Source organism: Molossus molossus, unplaced genomic scaffold (genome assembly GCF_014108415.1).
Source record: "Molossus molossus isolate mMolMol1 unplaced genomic scaffold, mMolMol1.p scaffold_m16_p_1, whole genome shotgun sequence".
NCBI lineage: Eukaryota > Metazoa > Chordata > Mammalia > Chiroptera > Molossidae > Molossus > Molossus molossus.
In genome coordinates, this window is record NW_023425344.1 from 226,467,474 (window position 1) to 226,487,056 (window position 19,583).

Sequence of the window (19,583 nt, forward strand, 5' to 3'; positions counted from 1 at the left end):
GCCAGTGTGGTTCAGTTGATTGAGCATCATACCATGCACCAAGAGGTCGCTGGTTTGATTCCCAGCCAGGGAACATGTCCAAGTTAGGGGCTCCATCCCCAGCAGGGGCATGCTGGAGGCAGATGATTGATGACTGATGTTTCTCTCTCATCAGTATTTCTCTCTCTCTCTCTCCATCTCCCTACCTCTCTCTAAATCAATTTAAAAAAGTAAAAATAAAATAAAAGGATGCAAGTAGAAAAATTCCTAACTCTCCTTTCAGAGAGAAAGCAACAACCTGATAATTTGTTTTTGTTTTTTAATTTTTTTTCTTTGATTTTGAGATAGAGAGGTAGAGAGAGAAACATCGATGAGAGAGAACATTGGTCAGCCACTTCCTGCATACCCCCCACTGGGGATTGGGCCCACAACCTGGGCATGTGTCCTGACTGGCAACCTCTTGGTGCATGGGCAGAGGCTCAGCCACTGAGCCACACCAGCCAGGCCAACCTGAGAATTTGTAATGGAGAAAGTACAAAGAGAAGTTGGGTGGAGGAATTTACAGGTCATCTGCAGTCATCTGCAGAATAAAGGCCTGGCAAACCCAAGGTTTGAACTGAAATCTTGAAATTTGCCTGAGGGCATTCCTTGAAAACCTGATTTATGCACTTTCAGCACAAAATTGCTAGGGAACGTGCTGTTCAGAAATGAGAATATCCTGGGCACACTGCAATATGCAGAGACTAGAAGGAATAAAGAGTTAAGTAGCCAACTTGATTTTAAAATCGCCTCTAAATACAAAATCCTTGTTAATTTGTCAAAGACTCTGTGGCTCTAGTGTGAAGCCCCACATTTCAATTAAGGTACTGTTTTGTTAAGTGAAATAAGCCAGAGAAAAACAAATACCATATCATTTCACTTATATGTGGAATCTAATGAACAAAATAAACTAACAAATAGAAACAGACTCATAGAGACAGAGAACAGACTAACAGGTGTCAGAGGGAAGGGGATTGGGGGACTGGGTGAAAAAGGTGAATGGATGGAGCAAAACACAAACAAACAAAAACAATGACAAAGGTATGGTGATTGCCAGAGGGGAAGGGGAGTGGGAAGAGGTAGGGGAAGGTAAAGGGGGATAAAATGGAGATGGAAGGAGACTTGACTTATGGTGCTAAATACAATACAATACAATATACAGTTGATGTGTTATAGAATTAAAAAAAATTAATAGCCCATCTAGTGTGGTTCAGTGGTTGATCCTCGACCCATAGCACCAAGAGGTCGCTAGTTTGATTCCCAGTTAGGGCACATGCCCAGGTAGTGGGCCTGATCCCCAGTAAGGGGCATGCAGGAGGCGGCAATCCATGTTCTCTCTTATTGATGTTTCCATTTCTGTCTCTCCTTCTTTCCTCTCTAAAATCAATAAAGAAAAAAAAAATTAAGGTATCGTCTGTTCATAGGATGAGCAAAAGGGGCTGGGTGGAAGAACGGTGGGCGTGGCCAACCCTGGCGGCTGGAGGCCCGCCCCCTTCCCACAGTACACCGCAGCTGGGGCCTGCGTGGACCTCTTTCTCGGGCCTCCGGTGGGGCTGGGGGAGGGTTCCATCATGGACGGGCTCCGGGCTAGCGCGGGTTTGCTGAGGCGCGGGCGGCTGAGACGCCGGCGCCAGCCGCAATCACACAGCGGGTCGGTGCTGGTCCTGCCCTTGAGGCCCAGGAAGATCCGGAGGCAGCTGAGGAGAAGTGTTGCATCCCGCATGGCCGCGCTGAGGGCCCAGACGCTGCCAAGCGAAGACTCTGAGGACTTGAGGGTGGAATCAACAGTTGACGATCCCCAGGACCCGCTGCCTGCCGGAACGGTGGCCCCCCCGGATGCGGCCCGGCGAGAGCTGCTGGAGGCCTCAGCAGCGGCCCGCTCCCTGCAAACACCCCCGGCGCGTTTGGTGGAGGCGCAGACCCCGCCGGCTCGCCTAGTGCCAGCCTCGGTGCCTCCGGCGCGCCTGGTGGACGTACCCACCGCACCGGCCCGCGTGGTGGAGACCTCAGCCCTACTGTGCTCTGCCCAGCACTTGGCGGCTGCCCCACCATCCGTGGCCGCAGCGGCGCTGTTGGGGCCGCCGGTGGATAGCATGGGCGGGGAGCTAGCGTGGGATTCTCCCTTGCAGCGGGTCTTGGCGGAGCTTAGCCGCATCCCCAGCAGCCGGCGGCGGGCAGCACGCCTCTTCGAATGGCTCATTGCGCCCATGCCACCCGATCATTTCTACCGGCGCCTGTGGGAGCGGGAGGCCGTGCTGGTTCGGCGGCAGGACCACACCTATTACCAGGGTCTCTTTTCTACTGCCGACCTAGACTCCATGCTGCGCAACGAGGAGGTGCAGTTCGGGCAGCACCTGGACGCCGCGCGCTACATCGATGGGCGGCGCGAGACCCTGAATCCCCCGGGCCGCGCCCTCCCCGCCGCTGCTTGGTCCTTGTACCAGGCCGGCTGCTCCCTGCGGCTCCTTTGTCCGCAGGCTTTCTCGACCTCTGTGTGGCAGTTCTTGGCTGTGCTCCAGGAGCAGTTTGGAAGTATGGCGGGCTCCAACATTTACCTCACGCCCCCCAACTCTCAGGGCTTTGCTCCCCACTACGACGACATCGAGGCTTTTGTCCTGCAGTTGGAAGGTAGGAAACTCTGGCGTGTCTACCGACCCCGGGTCCCGACTGAGGAACTGGCCCTGACATCCAGCCCCAACTTTAGCCAGGATGACCTTGGTGAGCCGGTGCTGCAGACCGTGCTGGAACCTGGAGATTTGCTCTATTTTCCTCGGGGCTTCATCCACCAAGCCGAATGCCACGAAGGAGTGCACTCTTTGCACCTCACCTTGTCCACATACCAGCGCAATACCTGGGGTGACTTCCTGGAGGCCGTACTACCTCTGGCAGTGCAGGCTGCAATGGAAGAAAATGTGGAGTTTCGTAGGGGGCTGCCCCGAGACTTCATGGATTACATGGGGGCCCAGCATTCGGATTCTAAGGATCCTCGAAGAACTGCTTTCATGGAGAAGGTGCGGGTCTTGGTTGCCCGCTTAGGACACTTTGCCCCTGTCGATGCTGTGGCTGACCAGCGAGCCAAAGACTTCATCCATGATTCTCTGCCTCCTGTGTTGACTGATAGGGAGAGGGCACTAAGTGTTTATGGGCTCCCAATTCGCTGGGAGGCTGGAGAACCTGTAAATGTGGGGGCCCAGTTGACAACAGAAACAGAAGTGCACATGCTTCAGGATGGGATAGCTCGGCTGGTGGGTGAGGGAGGCCATTTGCTTCTCTATTATACAGTGGAAAACTCTCGTGTTTATCATCTGGAGGAGCCCAAGTGCTTGGAGATACTACCCCAGCAAGCTGATGCCATGGAACTCTTGCTCCGCTCCTACCCAGAGTTTGTGAGAGTAGGGGACTTGCCCTGTGACAGTGTGGAGGACCAGCTTTCCTTGGCAACCATGTTATATGATAAGGGGTTACTGCTCACTAAGATGCCTCTTACCTGAAGTAGTTTCTTGTTGATTGCTAGAAACAAGGCAGTAGTGATGATTCTTTCCTGTCACTACCACCACCACCTTTTTTTGGGGAAAAACTTATGTTCTTACCTTGATCACCATTGATCTGCTCACATTTACCTTTATGACTGCTTCAATGTCAGAAAACTCAGATGATCTTCTAGGAGCCTCATCTAGGTACAAAAGTAAAAGCAGAAGCTGGAGGTGGAAAAAAGGAGCCATTTCCTTCGAAGTAACCTTGATCCCTGATATTTCAGAGTACCAACCTTATCATCACCCTCAGGCTTCAGTGTACTGTGTAGCACTTGCTGTCATTCAGCTTGAGACATTAGAAGTTTTTATTGGAATTTGTTTGCATCCTTAATTTGAGTTCTTGGGGGGAGGGTTGGGGTCAGTATCTTGTTTGTTATTGTGAGTTTGTATGAATGTTAGAAAAGTTATTAAAGTGCCAAAGAATGTTTCCCTTTTCTAAGGCTAGGTTATTATGTGGCATGGTTTGAAGGGATGTGGGAGAGGGGGGAGGAAGATGGAGATGAGGTGAAAGGTAATGGGTAGTTATAGGATTGGGGCCAATTCTATAACTTTGGGGTTAATTTATTTATTTTAATCATGCTACATGAACCCCAAACAGCATAATCCTATTAGAAAAGTTCTATGTTTTTAAGAGTAGGTTATATTTTTGTTCAGTGCTTGCTTGCATCAGTGGCTTGCACTGTCTCCTAGTTATGCTATCATAGGCCTCAGTAAACCAGCTTGTAGCAAGCTGGCCCTGAGGGAAGGCTGGTGTTGAAGTTACTTTCCACTCTCATTTTTTTCTGGCAGTTGGAAGAAACTTCCCCATATCTGGCAAATGAATATTCTCATGGTTGGTGGAAAAGAGCCTGGTGTACCAAAGAGAGCACTGGATTTGGAACCAGAAGACCTGGGTTTGGGGTGGTGGCTGGTAGGCAGTTGGCTGAATGACCTGAGGCTGCTGCTACGCCTGGGCACACAGATTTTTGTAAGTATATATTGGTCCAGCTTGATGTCTGCACCTCATCATTTAAGTTGTATCTTTAACTTTTAAGATCCTGTCACCATCACTCATAGTTTCAGTTATATAAGGTTGAGAACTATATAAAGTCTTTCTTTTAAAGTTGCAAAACCATGGATGTACCTAAATTAAATATGATAGTTCTCCCTCTAGCCTCACTTTCCAGAGGTAACCAGTATTAAAGGTTAAACCTACAAGGCTTTTTTTTTTTAAATCCTCACTTGAGGACATTTTTTCCATTTTTTTTGTTGTTGTTGTTCAGATAGAGTGAGAGGGAGATAGAGAGAAACATCGACGTGAAAGGGACACATCGAGTGGTTGCCACCCACCCGACCCAACCAGGGCCGGGGACAAGCTGCAACCGAGGTACATTCCCTTAGCGGCAACCGAACCCGGGTCTCTTCGGACCGCAGACCAACATTCAATTTTTTTGTTTTTTTTATATTTTGTTCAGATAGAGTGGGAGGGAGAGAGAGAGAGAGAGAAACATCAATGTGAAGGGGACACATCGAGTGGCCGCCACCCACACAACCAACCAGGGCCGGGGACAAACTGCAACCGAGGTACATGCCCTTAGCGGGAACCGAACCCGGGTCTCTCTGGACCGCAGGCCGATGCTCTAACCGCTGAACCAAACCGGCCAGGGCTACAAGGCTTTTTTAGGGTGCTTTACAGTAGTTTCTGTTTTATTTTATACTTGTTTTTCTAATATATCCTTTTTTTAACCTAACTTTCAAATCAGTTCAAATAGAGCACCCTCATTCATTTTTTTAAGGGATAAAACAGCAAATAAAAGTGTATGTGTGGGGGAAATAACAGAAGGACTGAAGGAAAAGATGTCCAGGAAGGAAAGTAGATGGTCTTTTCTGGCTCTCATCCTACAGAGCCCACAACTAAGTCCCAAAACATGCAGGTCCTAGAAAAGGCACATTAAAAGCATAGTACTCACCCCTGGAAAACCTACCATGAAGTGTTTCTTGAAGAAAAGTATGGAGTTTTGGTGGTTTTTGCCCTTCTTTGGGTTGTAAGTAAACATGTTTTGCTTCCTCCTTCAGTTTTTTTATGACCGCCTCGATCTTGAATATTTTCTGAGTCACCAAGTCCTTTTGGCTTAGTGTTTGAATCTAGATCAGAACAAATGATATTGAAAAAAACAAATGCACCAAGCTGCAAATCATCAAAAAAACATAAAGTAACTTACTGCATCATGCTTATTAGTATTAGGTGGCACATAAATGCCTGAGAACATTGTTCTCTTGTGATATTTGTGGGACATTTTTACACCTGTTAATGAAAAATTTACTCTAACTTTTGGGGCATGATGAAAGGAACCTGCTAAGAAATGCTTGCTTGCCCTGGCCAGTTTGGCTCAGTGGTTAGAGCGTCGGCCTGCGGTCTGGAGAGACCCGGGTTCGGTTCCCGCTAAGGGCACGTACTTCGGTTGCAGTTTGTCCCCGGCCCTGGTTGGTCGTGCGGGTGGCAGCCACTCGATGTGTCCCTTCACGTCGATGTTTCTGTCTGTCTCTCCCTTCCTCTCCCTCCCTCCCACTCTATCTGTACAAAAAATGGAAAAATATCCTCGGGTGAGGATTAAAAAAAAAAAAAAAAGAAATGCTTGCTTGGTGTCAAGTTGGTTTTGTGAATTATATATGAAGAAAGAATTTTTTACATTTTTAAAGTCCTTTTCCTTCTACGCCTTCATCTCTTCTAACAGCTTTGAAAAATTAAAACCACCTGTTCAGCTAGAGTGTTCTTTTGGTAACAGAGACTAGATAAGAAATTAAGAAAAGTTCAGGAGGAAAAAGAAAACATAGGAGGCTAGCTCTAGTTCCTCATTTCTTCATTATGCCTAGCTTCAAAAAAGAACTTGGGTTTAGGGGATGGTGGAGAGAAAATGGGAAGGGAAGGAAACTATTTTACAAACAACAACAAACCCTGATTTTGAGGACTACTTGATAGAATTACAGTCGTCCCTCGTTTATCGAGGTTAATCTGTTCCAGACTCTAGCGGTTGCACCTGGCGTTGAAGGATTCCTGGGGTGCTCGAATACATAGGCCTACAGTCCATACGTACAGTAATTTTCATTGTAATTGTAATAGAGGAGTATATAATTAACTCAGACAACCGAGTTCATATTGTATTATTTTCACTGTCTCAATCAACTTTTTAATGAATATATTTGAAAAAACTGTGATAGAGTGAAGCCATGCAAGTTGAAGTGCGAAGTGACAAGGGACGGCTGTAATGGGATTTTTGTTTTGTCTTTTTCTAATAGGATGTTATAATCCTATCTTGCACAGATGTTTTGTGTCTTCAAATGATGTGTTATCTGTGTCTAGGATTGTGGAAAGTATTTCCATGATGGGAAAGAGAGTATGTGCATATACTTAGGGGCAAAAAGGGTCTGAAGAACTCTTGCAAGTCCTGAATTTTTCTTGAAAACATAGCTTGCACTTATCTACCCTGTTCTTGATTTCCTGCAGCATTTGTTGGTTTCCTTCACTTTCTAACTTGAGAATCTTCATTGCCTGGTGAATTTCCCTGAAAGATAAGAAGAACTTCTTAGATTGTTTCTATCCTTAAAAAAACCACAGGGGTGGAAAATATAGGACTTAGAATCAGATAAGAATCCTAAATTCCAATCCTAATTATGTGGTTTTGCTGAGCCTTATCTGCAAGTGGTAGCTTAGCTTATAGGAATGTTGTATAGTTTTAGAGATGATATATTTGAAGGTACTAATAGGTACCATTTATTGAATGTTTTTATGACAGGTACTGAACATGACATCTCATTAATTATCACCACAGACCCATTAAGATAAACTATTGTCTGCATTTGATAAATGAAAAAAATGAGCTTTGAGAGTTTGAGTAACTTATCCAGGCTCACATAGCTAGTGCAGGCCTGAGCTGGTATTCAAACTCTAGACTTTTTTTTTCTCTAAAGCCTGTTATCACAGTAGGCACTTTTAATACATGTTAGTTGAATAAATGAATAACAAAACCACCTGGGATAGAGAATAGGTGCGTAAACTACACGAGCTTGACTTTCTATCTAACTTAAATTAGTTTTTCTGTTACCCATTTGTGTAAGTAGGGGAATGGCACAGGTGAGCTCATGCTTTTATAGCCAGTAGGCAGCCTGGAAAGGCAGGGATATATTCTGTTAACAAGGATGTGAGAGTTGGCAGTACAAGGGGTGGTGGAGGGAACCAGAGGTTTAGTGCTTACTTTAGAACAGCATCATGGTTTTCTAGGAGCAGCACGTTTAGGAAGGTGTCCCTGACCCGGTCCCCTTGAAGTTTGAGGGCTAGGATGCTACGGCAAGCTTCTAATCGCACATCTGGTGACGCTTCATAGTGGATAGCCCAGAGCAGGAGGTCTGTCAGCTGGGGACTCACTTGGCCAATCTGTCCCAAAGCTGCAGAGATTAGAGGGCAGAATATTCCACTGTCACTTAAAACTAACCTGGCTATATCCTAACATCCAGAAATGGTCTTATTAATAAATGATGTGTAGCCCTGACCGGTTTGGCTCAGCGGTTAGAGTGTCAGCCTGAGGACCGAAAGGTTGCAGGTTTGATTTCTGGTCAAGGGCATGTACCTGGGTTGCAGATTTGATTCTTGGCTCTGGTCAGGATCATGTGGGAGTCAACCAATTGATATATCTTCCTCCTTCCCTCCCTCCCTTTCACTCTATCTAAAAATCGATGGGAAAATATCCTCGGGTGAGGATTAAAATTTAAATAAATAAATAAATAAAATAAAATAATGTGTAGGCAGCCACTTTGCTATGTTAATTATTGCAAATGCTAAACTAAATATTTGTTTTGCACCTTCTTTTTTGGATGATAATTACCATTAGAATTTTGGAGAGGGGTTTGAGTAGGACAGCTATCTCCAAGGATTCCTAGGAGGGGTGTTTCATCCCATTGTTGCCCATTAGGATATGAGAATACATTAATTTACCTATCATAAATAGGCAAATGTAGGGATGAGATATGGGACAGATAACTCAGAAAACTAGCCTAGTCAAGGCAGAGTGATGGGGAAAGGAGGTACCATAACTTCATAGGGTCGATTCTTCTAGGGACTTGCCAAAGAGAAACAATGCAAAAGATCCTTAAAAAGAAAATAGGACATGCCCTGGCTGGTTTGGCTCAGTGGTTAGAGCAGACCAGAGAGTCCCGGGTTCGGTTTCTGCTAAGGGCACATACCTTGGTTGCAGTTTGTCCCCAGCTCCGGTTGGGGTCGTGTGGGTGGCAACCACTCGGTGTGTTTCTCTCACATCGATGTTTCTCTCTCTCTCTTCCTTCCTCTCTCCCTCCCACTCTATCTGAAGATGAATGCAAAAATGACCTCAGGTGAGGATAAAAAAGTTAAAAGAAAGTAGGACATTTTGAGGACAAGGTTTAAGGTCTATAGCAGTCTTGAATGTGGTCTGACGTTTAGGATTCTGTAGTTGAAATGTCCAGAAAAAGCAAGTGTATCCAACAGTAGACATCTACTTGGAACTTATTCCTAAATTCAGTTGTTAGGGACTATCTGCCCTTTGCCTTAATAAGTTTGACATTGACCTAGATTTGTTTTTTTTTTCCCCTCACCCAAGGACATTTTTGCATTTATCTTCAGACAGAGTGGGCGGGTGGGGGGTGGGGGAAGCGAGAGAGAGAAACATCAATGTGAGAGAGACATATCAACTGGTTGCCACCCACACGATCTCAACCGAGGCCGGGGACAAACTGCAAGCAAGGCACGTGCCCTCAGCGGGAACTGAACCCGGGACTCTCTGGTCTGCAGGCCGATGCTCTAACAGCTGAGCCAAACTGGCCAGGGCAGATTTGTTTTTTTGTTTTTTTATCCTCACCCGAGGATATTTTTGCATTTATCTTCAGACAGAGTGGGAAGGAGAGAGGGGGGAAGAGAGAGAAACATCGATGTGAGAGAGACACATTGAGTGGTTGCCACCCGCACAACCCCAACCGAGGCCGGGGACAAACTGAAATCGAGGTACGTGCCCTTAGCAGAAACCGAACCCGGGACTCTCTGGTCCACAGGCCGACGCTCTAACCAAGCCAAAACCAGCCAGGGCAGATTTGGTATTCTTAACTAAAAACTTAAAAACGGAAAATAACCTTTAATTTCTCAGGTAATGAACTTCGAGCAGGTGTGATCATCCCCTCCCCTACACTTCACCCCGTTCCTAGAGAAATTCTGGGGATCACTTGTACTAGCATATGGGAATATATTTGAGATTGAGGAACTGGGACCACTCTTTTTTGTCATACCTCGAATGGCAAAGGCCTTGATTTTCCAGTAAGGGTCTCTCTCTATCAGATTCAGAAGGCATTTAAGGACCTGGAATGGGGGGAGAAAATGGGGCTGGATGGATAAAAGGCAATGTTGGGTGGAGAAGACCAGAGCAAGAATGAACCAGAGAAAGGGACCCCTCTTGTCTCTAAATTGTATTATAACTGAAAAATGACATATCAATTCTAGTGACAAATGAGCTGGAGTCTGAAGTACTAGCCTGCACATGTAATGTATTAGCTGAATTATCATATTTATAAGTTGATTTTCTCAGCTCACAGATCTATATGGTCATACTGGCTTCTTTTGAATACCTCCATCAGTTTTTCCCCTAATAACATGGGATTCCAACTTTATTCACTGGAGTTGATCCTAAAGCCCAACAATGAGGTGAGAATAGGATTCAAGGGTGTGCTCTAGAGTGAAGTCTGGCTGGCTGGGAGCTAAATGTTGTCTTAATTCATTGATGTGGCCTATATACCCCCCTCACCTTCCTGGTTCTGATCACTCATTCTGTGTCCCCACAGAATGGTGAGTGTACTATGCACAACAAGGGAAGCTCAGGGCAGTGCCCTCTTCTGGTTGATCAGGTAAGATGGGAGCATGTTTCCTTGACTCACCATTGTATTACGAATCTGTAGGGCACCTGCTGCTAAACAGGCTGCTTGCCGAACTGCCATGAAGTCATCATAGAAGCAGTGTAGGAAGCTTGGGAGAAGTTTGGCTGTCATGAGCTTGAGCCCACCAATCAGGGACAGGGCTTCCACACGCTGTTGGGGATTTCCTTGATCCAGCTTGACTCTGTAAAACACAGGTGCTTTTATTTTCCTTCCTTAAACTCTTGGTGCTACACCTTCCCCAGCAATGTCCTCAGAATAAAATCCAACCTCTGTAGGCTCTCCATTATCCATTTCTATCCTTTCCTAGTCAGCCTTATTCCCATTATAAGTTTAACTGGGTAGAGACTCAACTATCTTATTTACTTGAATCCCTATTACCTAGCATGTGCTAAGCACTAAACTGTGTTGAATAACTAAATAAAAGAAACTTTCAAACATGCACCTCTTGCTTGCTACAGTTCTCTTCACTGCCTTCACCTGTTCCATGCTTGTTTCTACATTTGGCTCCCAGCCTGGAATGTCTTTCCTTCTCTCTGCTTATGTAGTCTTATCCATCCTCCATGAAACTTGACCTTACTAGGTATTTGTGTATCTTGCCTATATAATCAGAATCATGTCATACTTTTGAACTCTTTCGGTCATCTAAAGCTGTGCCTAACACTAGTGGCACTCAATTAATGATTCTTTCCTTAGCCACATTGTTAGTGTCTATAGGGACTGTTAACTTTTTGTTTTATTTAAAAAAAAAAAAAATCCTGCAGTGGAACCTAGTACAATGCTGAGCATACAGAGCAGCTCCACAAGGCTGGCTCGCTGGATCCCAGGGCCCCTGAACCCTTTTAAGACTGGCTGGATCCCAGGGCCCCTGAACACTTTTAAAATTAGAAAAGTTGCCCTGGCCGGTTTGGCTCAGCAGTTAGAGCGTCGGGCCATAGACCAGAGAGTCCCAGGTTCAGTTCCCGCTAAAGGCACATACCTTGGTTGCAGTTTGTCCCCGGCCCCGGTTGGGATCGTGTGGGTGGCAGCCCCTTGATGTGTCTCACATCAATGTTTCTCTCTCTCTCTTCCTCCCTCTCTCCTTCCCGCTCTATCTGAAGATAAATGCAAAAATGTCCTTGGGTAAGGATTAAAAAAAAAAAAGATTAGAAAAGTTTCTTGCTTCACATTGACTCAGTTTACCTGATTGTGTTATGCACCTCTTTCCCAAGACTCATTTGTCCCAGAGCTATGGCAGCTGCATGTCTTACTTCCTTATTCCAATCACTCCACATCAACTGGATCAACTTATGTTTCATATCCTATAAATAGGTATAATAATTAGCTATGATTTATTTAACATTAATTTTGTACTTGACATTGTGATAAAAGTTTTACCCATCACTTAATCCTCTCAAACAGTCCAGTGAAGCAGATATTACCATTTACAGATGACAAAATGAAGGTTTAGATTTACTTGCCCATGGTTAACAAGTTGAGTGCTGGAGCCAGGACTCAGACCCAGGTCTATTTTCCAGGCTCATATTTTACTATATTATGTCAGGGACAATGTAATCTGTACTTGAGAGACATAAAATTTGAAGCTGACACAACTCATCCCAATTTACATGTTATTTGCCTGAGTTTAATACAAAAACTGTTATGGTCCTGGCTGGTTAGGCTCAGTGGTTGAGCATTGGCCTGTGGACCTAAGAATCCCGGGTTCGATTCCGGCCAAGGGTATGTACCTGGGTTGTGGTTAGTCCCCAAGCCCAGTTGGGATTATGCAGGTGGCAACCAGTTGATGTGTCTCTCTCACATTGATGTTTCTCTCTCTCTCTCTCTCTCTCTCCCTCCCTCCCTCCCACTCTGTCTGAAGATAAATGTAAAAATATCCTCAGGTGAGGATTAAAAATAAATAAAGTCCAGCTGATGTAGCTCAATGGTTGAGCTTCAGCCCATGCACCAAGAGGTCGCCGGTTCAATTCCTGGTCAGGGTACCTGCCCAGGTTGTGGGCCCAATCACCAGTGTGGGGCATGCAGGAGGTGGCCAATCTACGTTCTCTCTCATCGATGTTTCTATCTCTCCCTCTCCCTTGCTCTCTCTAAAATCAGTTAAAAAACAAAACAAAACTGTTATGTCCTGGAGAAACCATGACAGTTGGCTACCTATATACATTGATACTTCTCTCAGAGGGGAAGGGACAAAGATTATTGCAGTTGTAGTTAATGATTGTGTAAATGTGTCCAAGCTATTCTCTTTGCCAAAAAAATCTCCCTTTTTCACCCCTACCTGATACTAGATGTTTTCCTACTCTGCTTTTTTATGATTTAGCTCAAAAAGCATCTCCTCAGTGACCTCTATAAGCATAGGAAAACCCCATAATACCATAAAACTGCTGTTACAGTTATTTATAACCAAGTGAAGACATTATCTTTGCATCTCCAATGCTAGATACCCTTGCATGGTGTATAACATGTAGGATGTGGTCAGAAACTGCTTGCTTACTGAATAGGTGAACTGATGAATATACTGGTTTTTTTTAATCCTCACTCAGGATATTTTTCCATTGATTTTTATTTTATTTTTTATTTTTATTTTTATTTATTTTTTTGTTCAGGTAGAGCGGGAGGGAGAGAGAGGAACAGAGAGAGAGAGAGAGAAATATCGATGTGAAAGGAACACATCGAGTGGCTGCCACCCGCACGACCAACCAGGGCCGGGGACAAACTGCAACCGAAGTATGCGCCCTTAGCGGGAACCAAACCTGGGTCTCTCAGGACCGTAGGCCGACGCTCTAACCGCTGAACCAAACCGGCCAGGGCTCCATTGATTTTTAGATAGAGTGGGAGGGAGGGAGGAAGAGAGAGAAATATTGATGCAAGAGAATCTTGATTGGCTGCCTCCTACATGACCTTGACCAGGGCCTGCGATTAAACCTGAAACCCAGGTATGTGCCCTTGACCAGAATCAAACCTGCAACCCTTTGGTCCCCAGGCCAACGCTCTAACCAGTGAGCCAAACCATCCAGGGTCTTACTGCCTTTCTTAATTCCAGCAATCTGATACAAAGTTCCCATTTTTACCCTCTCCCCTGCTTGCTCTGCATGTCTTTTTACTTTTTTTTTTATCCTCACCCGAGGATATTTTTCCATTTTTTGTACAGATAGAGTGGGAGGGAGAGAGAGGAAAGAAGAGAGAGAGAGAAACATCGACGTGAAGGGACACATCGAGTGGCTGCCACCCGCACGACCAACCAGGGCCGGGGACAAACTGCAACCGAAGTACGTGCCCTTAGCGGGAATCGAACCTGGTCTCTCCGGACCGCAGGCCAACGCTCTAACCGCTGAGTCAAACCGGCCAGGGCTGTCTTTTTACTTTTAATCTTGAGTGACAACTGCTAAGGGGATAAATGTGCAAATGAATCAGATGTTAAAATGATACTGTTAAAGTGCAGATTCTGACTCAGTTGACCTGAGGTGAGATTTTGAACTTCTAACAAGCTCTCAGGTGATGCCTGTGCTCCTGGTCCAGGACTTTAGCAGCAGGGTACTATAGCAGTTGAGGCAGAATTAACTCAGACTAAAATGTCTTCAGGTGATTGTAGTGAATGACCAGATTTTGTGCTTTCCACATCAAAATGCGAGGATCAAAGAGTGGAGGGTCTTAACTCCTCATGGGAATGGGAATGTTCTGGGCCATTTTGGAGGTACTTTGTGTTATAAGGAAAAGCTATAGGGACACATAGGAAGAAGGGGAAAATCCCATTTGGATAGCTGACGATGATTAAAAAATAATGGCAAGAAGAAACTTGGTTTCCATGCCAAAGTCCCCCTTCAGTTCTATCCAAGTCTTTCTCAGCTATACCATACTTCTTCACAGAATTTGAACTGATAATTTCAGCCTATACTAACCTCTCTCTGAAAAGTTTTAAGAGCACCTTACATTTATTGCTTGTTCTTCAACCATTTGTGTGTGTGTTAGTCTTGTTACTCCAAATATAATGTCAGTTTTTGAAATTGGGGTCTATGTTTTATACCTTCCATGTGTGTGCTAAACACTCAGGGAAAGCCAGCACAGACACTAGTATAGTTGGGTTGTTGGGCAGTTGAAGTCAGTGCTGCTTAAACTGTCTGTAATAAAGGACCAGTATTTGAGTGGGAAAATGTCATTGACTGATACTTATGTAGTACATTGATATTGGGGTAATGTCAAATTACTATAAAAGTTTTTTTTTAATTGATTTTAGAGAGAGGGAGGAAGGGAAAGAGAAGCATCAATTTTGTTCCACTCATTTATGCATCCATTGGTTGATTCTTGTGTGTGCCCTGATCAGGGATCGAACCCACAACCTTGGCATATCCGGATGACCCTCTAACCAACTGAGCTACCTGGCCAGAGCGACTATACACATTTTTAATTTTTTTTTTTATCCTCATCCGAGAACATTTTTCCAATTTTTGTACAGATAGAGTGGAAGGGAGAGAGAGAGAGAGAAACATCGACGTGAAAGGGACACATCGAGTGGCTGCCACCTGCACGACCAACCAGGGCCGGGGACTAACTGCAACCAAAGTACGCGCCCTTACAGGAACCGAACCCGGGTCTCTCCGGACCGCAGGCCAACACTCTAACCGCTGAGCCAAAACGGCCAGGGCGACTATACACATTTTTAAACTCTTGGATTTTTTTTTTTTGTGGGTGACTTATAGACAGTTTATGGACTGCCACCAGGCTGAGAAGCAGTAGCTTAAGTCACAGAAAGAAATTATTTAAAAATTATTTGAAAAAACTATTTGAAAATAATTTTGGGTTAGGAATAAAAGGTGGTAATGCGAGCCCTGGCGGGTTTGGCTCAGCGGTTAGAGTGTCGGCCTGCGGTCTAGAGAGACCCGGGTTCGGTTCCTGCTAAGGGCACATAACTCAGTTGCAGTTTGTCCCCCGCCCTGGTTGGGCAACCACTTGATGTGTCCCTTTCACGTCGTTGTTTCTCTCTCTCTCTCTCCCTCTCACTCTATCTGAACAAAATATTGAAAAATGTCCTCGGGTGAGGACATTTAAAAAAAGGTGGTAATGCGAGAGCGGTAGGGAGCGTGCAGGAGGCAGCTGATCAATGTCACACTCTCACATCAGTGTTTCCTTCTCCTTCTCCCTTTGTCTCTCTCAAAATCAGTAATCTATTTTTTCATCCTCACCGAACGATATTTTTGTATCTTCAGAAAATAGAATAGAAGGGAGAGAGAGAGACAGAGAGACATAGATGCGAGAGGGACACATCCAGTGATTGCCTCCCACACAACCCCAACCAGGGCCGGGGAAAAACTGCAACCCAGGTACGTGCCCTTGACCAGAATCAAAACTACATGTCCTTGACCAGAATCAAACCCGCAACTCACTGGTCTGTGGGCCAACGCTCTAACTGCTGAGCCAAACCGGCCACGGCAGTAATCTATTCTTTAAAAAAACACACACAAAAAGACAAAACCCTGCCCTGGCGTTTGGCTCAGCTATTGGAGCATCGGCCTGTGGACCAGAGTCCCGGGTTCGGTTCCTGCTAGGGGCACATACCAAAGAAAAAAAACAAAAAAAAACAACCCTAGCTGATTTGGCTCAGTAGTTAGAGCCTTTGGACTGAGAATCTTGGGTTCAATTCCTGGTCAATGGCCAACATGCCTGGGTTACAGGTGTGATTCCCCAGCCCTGGTCAGGGTATGTGCAAGAGGCAACCAATCAATGTGTCTCTCTCATATTGATGTTTCTCTCTCTTCTCTCTCTCTCTCTCTCTCTCTCTCTCCCTCCCTCTCTTCCTCCTCGCTCTAGATATCAATGGAAAAGTATCCTGGGGTGAGGATTAACAAAAAAATAAGTAAATAAATAAATAAACAACAACAACTATAAATAAATAAGTAAAAAGAATGGGATATGCCTGGCTGGTGTGGCTCAGTGGTTGAGCATCGAGCCATGCACCAAGAGATCGCCGGTTCAATTCCCAGTCAGGGCACACGCCCAGGTTGTGGGCCAAATTTCCAGGTAGGAGGCATGCTGGAGGCGGCCAATCGATGTTCTCTCTCATTGATGTTTCTATCTCTCTCCCTCTCCCTTCCTCTTTATAAAAATCAATAAAGAAAAAAAAATTAAAAGAATGGATATTAGATACAGCAAAAGGTAGAAGCGTTCTCTAGCCTAGACTTTCTGTCCTGAAAACAGAGAAAGAGAAGACTTACCAAACAGACATTTCCAGTGATCTGCGAGAGAGCCCGGCAGGCCATAACCCGGTCCTTCCATTGACGGCTGTTCAGCTCCACAGCAAGCATGGTGTGTATCAGGGTCTAAGAAAATGGAAGATTTATATGGATTATTCATCATCTTTACAGATACTAGAACCGTGAATAACTTCCATTTTGACATGGCATCCAGCATAATGTCCATCCCTACCCTAGCAAGGAGTAGGTTTACAAAATATGGAGCACTGTTCCATCTAAGCCAGTGATTTTCAACTTTTTCATCTCATGGTACATATAAACTAATTGCTTAAATTCTACAGCACACTAAAAAATATATTTTTTGCCTATCTAACAAAAGAAAAATTAGGTATGATTTTGATTCATTCACCCCAGACAGCTATTGTGTTGGCTATTGTCATTATTTTATTTGACAATCTAAGGCAGTGGTTCTTAACCTGTGGATCATGACCTTTTTGGGGGTCAAATGACCCTTTCACAGGGGTAGCCTAAGACATAACAGTAGCAACAGTTATAAAGTAGCAACAAAAATAATTTTATGGTTGGGGGTCACCACAACATGAGGAACTGTATTAAAGGGTCACGGCATTAGGAAGGTTGAGAACCACTGGAGGGAAAAGAAATAGGTATTGCACATTTTAAAAATACTTGGGGTGGCCCTGGCCAGGTAGCTTGGTCATTTGGAGCATCGTCTTGAACACCAAAAGGTTGTGGATTTGGGTTCAATTCCTGGTCAGGGTGCATACTGGAGGCATTTGATCAATGTTTTTCTCTCATATCGATATTGTGTTTTTTTTCTCTCTCTCCCTCTCTGTAAAATCAATAAAAAACATTCTCGGGCCGTGGCCAGTTTGGCTCAGCAGTTAGAGCATTGGCCTGCGGTCCAGAGAGACCAGGGTTTGGTTCCTGCTAAGGGCACGTACTTCGGTTGCAGTTTGTCCCCGGCCCTGGTTGGTCCTGCGGGTGGCAGCCACTCTATGTGTCCCTTTCACGTCGGTTTCTCTCTCTCTCTCTCTTCCTCTCTCTCCCTCCCATTCTATCTGAACAAAAAATGGAAAAATGTCCTCGGGTGAGGTTAAAAAAAAAAAAAATCCTCGGGTGAGGATTAAAAATTAATATTAAAATAGCTCTGGCCGGTTTGGCTCAGCGGTTACAGTTGTGGCCCCTGGACCAAAGGGTGGTGGGTTCGATTCTTGGTCAGGGGCCTGTACCTGGGTTCCAGGTTCCATCTCCATACTCGGTCTGGGTCGAGTGGGAGGCAACCAATTGATGTGTCTAATATCGATGTTTCTGCCCTGGCTGGTTTGGCTCAGTGGTTAGAGCGTCAGCCTGCGGTCCAGGGAGACCCGGGTTGAGTTCCCGCTAAGGGCGCTTACCTTGGTTGCAGTTTGTCCCCGGCCCTGGTTGGTTGTGCGGGTGGCAGCCACTCAACGTGTCCCTTTCACGTTGATGTTTCTCTCTTCCTCTCTCTCCCTCCCACTCTATCTGAACAAAAAATGGAAAAATGTCCTGGGTGAGGATAAAAAAAAAAATCGATGTCTCTCTCTCCCTCCCCCACCTCCTTCCACTCTATCTAAAAAATAATGGGAAAATATCCTTGGGTAAGGATTAACCTAAAAAAAAATTATAATAAAATAAAAATTCTTGGAGCACACCAGTTGAAAATCGCTGATCTAAGCCAACTGATGCTGGGATCATGAATCAAACAAAATATAGATTTTGTAACCTGAACAGAAAACCCCTGGGGCTTACTCTCTATTTATTTATTTATTTGAGAAAGAAGAAGGGGAGAGAGAGAAAGAAAGGTAGAAAGAAACATCAACTGTTTTTTGACCTCTTCACACACTCACTGGTTGATTCATGTATGTGCCCTGATGAGGGATCGAACCCACAACTTTGGCATATTGGGACAGCATTCCTCTTCCTGACTTTAACTATCTTTACCCCTAAAATGATTTTTATATGCCTCAATCTTTGTATTTCACATTTCTGCTGAAAATAAACAGAATTGAATGTCTGTGTGGTTTTCAAGGGTAAATTTATAGGAGTAAATTCTACATATTAGAACTCTTCTTGCATACACAGAAATCATCTGCTTTTCTTACCTTTCTCTGAGCTAGCTGTTACTTTTCCTTGTATATACCTCTACACCCCAGCTCAACCACACTGAATCCAGTTTTACCTATGCTTGAGATCATCCTGCCCAACCACCTGCATTTTTTATTCTTTACACATGCACTGATCGCAAAGACCCAGTTTTCCAAAACTTGGTTTCTTTTTCTGACCCTGTAATGGACACATACCGTCTTCCCACTGAGATGTTTCAGGAGCATGTAAGCCTGGTCCTCGGTGTCCTCATTCTTCTTGTTAAACAGCTGATGGAGAATCCTCTTAATCACGGGGTAAGTGGCTGTACCCTCCAAAGCCAAGCACTGAGCTGCAACCCAGCTGTCTATGCTATTATCTGCCACAGTGGAGTGAAAAAAGGAGTCCAGATAAGTGACATGTTTTCCCCACAGAAAGCACAGCCTTTGGGTTGGTACCCAAGGCTGCTACCTGCCTGATATCTTACTTCTCTGTGCCCCTCTCAGTTTAGAAATTCAAGCCCATATTTAAACGATATTTAAATGGGTCATATGAAGGTTTTAAGTATAGACAAAATCTTAACCTGAAAAGGTAAATCCTAAAAGTCTCTTGTTAGGTAACAGCAACAAGGCACTTCTGAGAGATACAGTTGTTCCTCCCCCTAAGAGATTAAGAGAGGCTTTCCTAAGACAGATGAAGTTATTGAGTGTCTATATGCAGAAGGCCAAACAAGTCAGTTGTCCTTGTCTGTCCTCACTTCCAGACAAGGAACAAGCACATCTCTGAGCAGTTAAGCACC

General features: G+C 44.8%; 2 protein-coding genes across 3 annotated transcripts in view; one reads left to right on the plus strand and one right to left on the minus strand.

Annotated features, from left to right (window-relative positions):
- HEATR4 (HEAT repeat containing 4) overlaps positions 1 to 19,583 on the minus strand; it is a 52,923-nt gene that overhangs the window by 15,960 nt on the left and 17,380 nt on the right. The window contains exons 7-15 of the mRNA XM_036242066.1: positions 19,003 to 19,163; positions 16,682 to 16,786; positions 11,661 to 11,779; positions 10,482 to 10,662; positions 9,840 to 9,909; positions 7,784 to 7,973; positions 7,015 to 7,093; positions 5,516 to 5,675; positions 3,609 to 3,691 (exon numbers count right to left, since the gene is read on the minus strand). Coding sequence (XP_036097959.1) covers positions 3,609 to 3,691; positions 5,516 to 5,675; positions 7,015 to 7,093; positions 7,784 to 7,973; positions 9,840 to 9,909; positions 10,482 to 10,662; positions 11,661 to 11,779; positions 16,682 to 16,786; positions 19,003 to 19,163 — 1,148 coding nt within the window. The remainder of the gene's footprint in view (positions 1 to 3,608; positions 3,692 to 5,515; positions 5,676 to 7,014; positions 7,094 to 7,783; positions 7,974 to 9,839; positions 9,910 to 10,481; positions 10,663 to 11,660; positions 11,780 to 16,681; positions 16,787 to 19,002; positions 19,164 to 19,583) is intronic.
- Positions 1,590 to 4,594, plus strand: RIOX1 (ribosomal oxygenase 1). 2 transcript variants are annotated; one of them, XM_036242035.1, is made up of 2 exons: positions 1,590 to 3,776; positions 4,341 to 4,594. In XM_036242035.1, the coding sequence occupies exon 1, from the start codon at positions 1,590 to 1,592 to the stop codon at positions 3,507 to 3,509; it is 1,920 nt and encodes a 639-aa protein (XP_036097928.1). In that variant the 3' UTR covers positions 3,510 to 3,776; positions 4,341 to 4,594. The 2 variants fall into 2 exon arrangements, with proteins under 2 accessions (XP_036097928.1, XP_036097937.1); XM_036242044.1 differs by having other exon boundaries at positions 1,590 to 3,695.

Coding starts and splice junctions, on each gene's coding strand:
- RIOX1 (XM_036242035.1), top strand. CDS start 1,590: ATGGACGGGCTCCGGGCTAGCGCGGGTTTGCTGAGGCGCGGGCGGCTG.